The following is a 6,487-nucleotide window of genomic DNA, read 5'->3' as shown; positions in this document are numbered from 1 at the left end:
AGGAAAAAGGAGAAGTTAACAACAGTCAAGAATCTGAATCTCATCATTACATTTATTCATTTAGCTGACGCTTTTATCCAAAGCGACTTACACTTGCTACATATGTCAGAGGTCGCACGACTCTGGAGCAACAAGGGGTTAAGTGTCTTGCTCAGGGACACAATGGTGGATCCCACACAAAAGGCAAGCGTCTTATCTATGCACCACCACCACTCATCAAAATCCTCAACATGACGACCAGGATGAAATATTAGCAAGTGACAGTATATCAAATCAAGGCAGCAGAAACTCTAGTATCTCCACAACTTCATCTGCACGTATCAGAGCAGAGGCTAAGGTGGCTGCTTTGCTTACACGTCAAAGGCTGCTCAAAGAAAAACATGCTCTTGAGGAATAGGAAGAAAGGAAAAAGGAAAGAACAACTTCAGCTTGAAGCCGATATAGTTGCATCAATGGCGAAAATGGCTGTCTTAGGAGCCTCTGGATCTGCTTCACAGCGATCACATGGAATGAAGTCCTATATTGAGAAAAGTGAAAGAAAAACTGAAGGTTGATGCAAAGACTTTTGTACCACATAAACCTGAAACGTATGGAAAGGGAAAATCATTACCTGACAATGCTGATTCCAACTTAAGAAGAACAAGGCTTAAACAAGAGCAAGCAGACAATGCCCTTCATCTCCACCAGGGGGCCTCAGAGATAATGAGAACACAGCGCATAAACCCAAATGCAGCAGCGCCTCAAGTATCTCATGACAATCATGTCCATACATCTCCTTCTATGAATGGCAACAATGATCACATTCCACTGTTGTCTATAATGGAGAAACAAAATGAACTAACTTCAATGCTGATGAATCAGCAATGCCTTTCATCATTGCCGAAGAGAGACATCCAAATATTTGATGGTGATCCACTACAGTACCATGCTTTTATGCAACACTTTGAACAGGTTATTGAGGGAAGAACTGATAATGCTGAAGATTGTTTGCATTTCCTGGGTCAGTACACCAGGGGGCAACCAAGAGAGCTTATCAGAAGCTGTCAACACAGGACTGATGGCACTGGGTATGCAAAGGCTAAAACCCTACTGTTTGAACACTTTGGAAATGAGTATATGATAGTGTCTGCATACTTGGAAAAGGTGACTTCATGGCATTTAATTAAGTCAGAAGATGGAAAGGCTTTACAGGCATACAGTCTCTTCTTGTGTGGATGTTGCAATGCCATGGATGAGGTTCACGGTCTGTGTGAATTAAATACTCCTGCCCATATGCTTACTGTGATAAGGAAACTGCCCAACAAATTGAGAGACAAGTGGCGAACAGTGGCATGTGATATTCAGGAAAGACACCGCCGAAGAGCTATGTTCATTGATATTGTGGGTTTTATTGAACATCAAGTCAAAATTACAACTCACCCTGTATTTGGAAACTTACAGGATGCCCCACCGATGGTGACGAACAAAGAAAATAGCAGAGCAAAACCATCGTGCTCAAGGACTCAGGGAAGTAGCTTTGCCACTACTGTCACTGCGTTTGAAAAAAGAACTCAAACAGAAAATATGGTTAAACACAGACATTCATCTGCACCATCATGCACAGTTTCTATGTGGACGACTGTCTTGCTTCTGTTGCTTCAGAACAGGAAGCTATAGCCTTCTACAAAGACCTTGGAAACTTCTGTGCAAAGGGTGGCTTTCATCTAACAAAGTGGAGAAGTAACAGTCGCAAGGTGCTGGCAGCTATACCTGATAAGGAGGAGGAGGAGGAGGAGAAAGCAAAGGAAGTCAAGCACCTGGATTTGGATCAAGACTCGCTACCTGTGGAAAGAGCACTGGGGGTGCGGTGGTGTGTTCAATCTGACACCTTTAAGTACAGCATTACCATTCAACACAGACCATTGACCCGTAGATGTATCCTTTCAACTGTCAGCTCTTTCTATGACTCTCTGGGAATCCTATCTCCTGTTGTTTTTACAGCTAAACGGATCCTTCAGGATCTGTGTCATAAGGGGCTAGGATGGGAAGACTCTATACCAGCACTGGTTGCCCAAGAGTGGATAGACTGGGTGGAAGAGTTACACCAGTTGGATGGATTCAGCATCAGACGCTGTTTAAAACCTCTCAACTTTGAAGAAGCAACTACTGCTTGATTACATCATTTTGCGGATTCAAGTGAGAAGGGATATGGTACTGTTACCTATCTGCTGCTGCAGAATAACTGCTCTCAGACACACAGTGCATTCATAATGGGAAAATCAAGAGTGGCACCTTAAGACCTGTTACGATCCCTCACATGGAACTGACAGCAGCTGTTGTAGCAGCTCGAATGGACAAACTGTGGAGAAAGGAGTTAAGACTGCAACTTCAACACTTTTGGACAGTCAGTACTTACACTGAAATACATCAAGAATTAAACTTCAAGGTTTCGTACATTTGTTGCAAACAGAATCTGAGATTCTTAAGGTTTCTGACTCCTCTCAATGGAGATTTGTGAATACTGCACACAATCCAGCGGACGTGGCCTCCAGAGGGATGAGGGCCGAGCCATTTCTAAGGAATGAAGTGTGGACATCTGGTCCTTCATTTCTTACGCAGTCAGAAGAGGATTGGCCCGTCAACCCAGACAACTTGCAGGAACTGCCGGATGGAGACCCTGAGGTTAAGGTTATCAGCTGCTATTGAAGTGTGTGCAGTCCAAGGTGAAGACGACGCTGTGATATGTTTGACCAATCACACCTCATCTTGGACACATCTCACAAGAGTGATTGGCTGGATCCTAAGGCTCAAGGGTTTACTCATGAGTCTCAGGAAAAAGAAAGAAGATACTGCACGTCCTGCTCAGTCTCCCTCAGATACAATTCAAAAGGAAGGTGCGGTCCACAGCCAAGATGCAGGTAATACGATTCTGTCAGAGAAGAAGGTTCTCAGAAAAGTTCTCAAGCCTCCAAAGGGGAGAGAGTCACATATACAAGCTGAATCCTGTACTGGATGATGGTGTATTGAGAGTTGGAGGACGAAGGCTGTCATGTCCAAAGAGTCCAAGCATCCTGCCATACTAGCTAAAGATCTTCATATTACTGACCTCATTCTGCAACACATTCATCAAGAGGTTGGTCATGGAGGCAGGAATCACATGTTGTCCAGATTACATCAGAGCTACTGGATTCCTGATGCTAGTGTTTCCATAAGGAAGATCTTGTCGAAGTGTGGACTATTTTAGTCCATTTGAAGTCAAACGTGGGAGAATCCTTGGGAAGAGATACGGAGTCATCTTCACATGTTTGGCAATAAGAGCAGTAGACATTGAAGTGGCTTCGTCATTGGACACAGACTCTTTCATTAACGCGTTGAGACGTTTCATAGCGAGACGAGGACAGGTTCAAGAGTTCAGACAATGGAACCAACTTTGTCAGAGCAGACCGTGAGCTGCGAAGAGCCATTGAAGGATTGAATCTTGAGAAGATCAATTATGCTCTGACTTTAGTGGGGATCAAGTGGATCTTCAAACCTCCAACTGGATCACATCATGGAGGAGCATGAGAAAGGTTGATTCGCTCCTTCAGGAAAATCCTCAACTCCACTTTGAGGACACAAAGTCTGGATGAAGGAGGACTCCACACAGTGCTTTGTGAAGTGGAAACAATTCTGAACAGTAGACCTATCAGTAAAGAATCTACAGATCCAAATGACATAGAAGCATTGAATACTAACCACCTTCTTTTTAAGGCCAAACCATGCTTACAACCCGGCCTGTTTCAGAAGGAGGAAATCTATGCACGCCGGAGATGGAAGCAGGTTCAGTACATGTCCAATCTGTTTTGGAAAAGATGGACTAAGGAGGACCTACCACAACTACAAGAACGTCAGAAATGGACAAGAGTCAAGCGCAACTTCATCCGTGGAGACATAGTACTCATAGTGGATGATTCTGCACCCCGTAATTCCTGGATCGTTGGTAAAATCACTGAAGCAGTTCCCAATAGGAGGGGCTTGTGTGACAAGTCTGGATTAAAACTCCAACCAGCTGTGTATGTAGGCCTGTCACCAAGATCTGCCTTCTTCAGGAAACATCAGACTTGTAACCTAACTTTGATCATAAATGATTTATATGATGGATGACAGATGAACATGGAATGATAGGACAATCAGCGCGTCTGGCAGACAGTTTTTCCCTGCTCAGCCTTTCGGTGTCTACATTTTAGTTTTTGGATAGAAGCCTATAGGCAGTGTTTTGCACAATAGTAGGTATGTCTGGCGCAGATTCACCTACTTCCAATGTGCAAGGTAAAACGTCTGAAGCCGAGAAGCGAAGACCTCCTTTCCTGTATATTATTTTGTACACAAGGTGAGAATGTAGGGGAGGCGCTGTTACCCAAAGGTCAGAAATAGTTCACTAGTTTGTTGCTAGAATCAGCATTCTGCAGTTGCCTCATCTTAACCGCAGGATCCTGTTTCTCTGAGGGCCCTGTACTCCCAGCCTCCCATTTGTAATACACTGTTGCTAAGTCAAGGTGTAGAGAAACCAAAACCACTTATCACTTGTCCATGTTCAACATTGAATCAAAGAGGGAAAGCAAAGCAGTTTAAAATACTTTTTCCATTATAATGCCAAAAGTCAGTATATAATGGGATTACTACTGTGCATATAAACACACTAGCTGGCAAGACACTGCCAGTTGAAGAGATCAAAACTTCAGCAACACTTGTAGTATAAAGTACAACATCATTATTACACGGATCAGCCGATAGAGCATACACATGACCATGTATGTGGTTGGTTGTCTATAACATCTCAATCAGTATTATATTTTGTCTGCCTTTTTAACCTGGCTATCGAGTGTGCCCTCTTCCCACCAAAGGATGGTGGCCACTAATGCTCATTGTGTTGCCCTTAAGGCATAATGTTCAGAAGACGTATTTGTATAAGTGTGTGATATCCGGATATGCTCAAGGAATTCCTACCTTTTCAGGAAGCCACCTGAATCTGTCCACTTGCTCTATAACTTAATATACTTGTAAATGTCAGAGAGGCAACGTTGTAAGTAAATAATTTCACAGTACGTAGGTTAATGTTGAAAGATTATATTTATATGGAAGGATGACAAATTCATTTGTAATTAAAACATTTTATTTTACTTATATTTACATAGGGGGAAAAAACTCATGTAGCTAACAAAACTGTGATATTTGGTATTCCGTCGTGTTACAGTATTCAACCTGTCTATGTAAGAAGATGTTGAGAGCCACAGTAAACACCAAGAAAAGCTTCAGTGTGACTCAACTAATCATTTTGCAAGGAAGAGTTTAACTATTTGGAAAGCAGCAGCTCCTACGCTGTAGTGAAGACGACATACTAATCATTGTCCCTCAAGCCCAGTCCATAATGCAGTCTAATAATAATCTGTATTATCTGTTTATTAAATGTCTTTTTGATCACCCCATAGATTCCCTTATTCTTCTTACACCATGTCTCCCCTTTAAACCATAAACAGGTTTACTTTGCACTACTATTTAAATGGTATTGACTTTTCAATCTCCCTTAACAAACAGTTTGTTGCTTAGATGAAGGTTCAAAGGTAACACCAGGTTAGTCCTGCTTCCTCTTTCTGCTCAGTATCCAGAAGCATAGTTTCAAGCATTTTACTGTCACCATTACAAAAAACAGCACTACAATAGCCAGTAGCGCTATTACATCCAGGCAGTAGTACTGGAGCCAGTTGAGTTCATGGACAGCAGGTCTGAGATGTTTCGCCCCTTTGTGCCGCATTACAAATTCTGTCCAGTACACTGAAAGGTCAAGTGGGTCGACTGGTCTGTCTTTATGGAGAGCTGACAGCTTCTGCACACTGTCTTTATACCTGGACGGAAACAGATTGACAGCAAGAGTTGAAGAATACATCGCTGAGGAGATGGTGTGAAAAGCAGTTCCTAAAACATCTTTATATTAGCACCAACATTTAAGGAGTTCCTTTTTAATGAGAAAACTGACAACCACGTTGTGAACAACCTTCTGACCCCTCACCTGGTGTCATTGATGACCCCATTCAGGGCCTGAAGAAGACTTTCCGTAGTGATTGACACAATATCCAACACCACTCCCGCTCCTTTGCTTGCAAACTTATGTGCATTGTCAGGCTGGTCCCCCGCAATTGGCACCATCACCATGGGAACAGCGTGACACAGTCCCTCGAAGAGACCATGTGAGCCAGCGTGAGTGATGAAAGCTCGAGCTCCAGGATGTGCTAACACACAACACAGGATGTCAGATGTTACGGTATGTGACACATCATGGGCCAGTTTCAGGAATGTGTTACAGTGGATTTACACACCTAGCAGGTCATTCTGAGGCACCCATTTCATCATCTTCACATTCTCTGGGACACTTTCTGAAACCTGCCCAGTGTACCTCCATATTACCTATGAAACAGTGTCATTTATTGCATTGATGTATGATTTAAAATGCATTTTAACACATGTTCATATA

General features: G+C 42.8%; 1 protein-coding gene and 1 long non-coding RNA gene across 3 annotated transcripts in view; both read right to left on the bottom strand.

The window, feature by feature from the left end:
• Positions 1–481: 481 nt before the first annotated feature.
• On the bottom strand, positions 482–1,452 carry LOC123972063. Its single transcript, XR_006825358.1, has 3 exons — positions 1,420–1,452; positions 611–692; positions 482–517 (listed from the first exon to the last, which is right to left on the bottom strand). It is a non-coding gene; the product is annotated as an uncharacterized LOC123972063 (long non-coding RNA).
• Positions 1,453–5,113: 3,661 nt separating this feature from the next.
• Positions 5,114–6,487, bottom strand: part of LOC123972062 (UDP-glucuronosyltransferase 1A1-like) — a 4,569-nt gene continuing 3,195 nt past the window's right edge. For both annotated transcript variants that reach the window (XM_046051273.1, XM_046051272.1), the window contains 2 exons: positions 6,026–6,245; positions 5,114–5,861 (listed from right to left, as the gene is read on the bottom strand). In XM_046051273.1, the coding sequence (XP_045907229.1) occupies positions 5,591–5,861; positions 6,026–6,245 (491 nt within the window). In that variant the 3' untranslated portion in view covers positions 5,114–5,590. The remainder of the gene's footprint in view (positions 5,862–6,025; positions 6,246–6,487) is intronic.

This window comes from Micropterus dolomieu, linkage group LG06, assembly GCF_021292245.1.
Source record: "Micropterus dolomieu isolate WLL.071019.BEF.003 ecotype Adirondacks linkage group LG06, ASM2129224v1, whole genome shotgun sequence".
Classification (NCBI taxonomy): domain Eukaryota; kingdom Metazoa; phylum Chordata; class Actinopteri; order Centrarchiformes; family Centrarchidae; genus Micropterus; species Micropterus dolomieu.
Note: the sequence above shows the minus strand (reverse complement) of the source record. Positions and strands in the feature narration are given on the sequence as shown.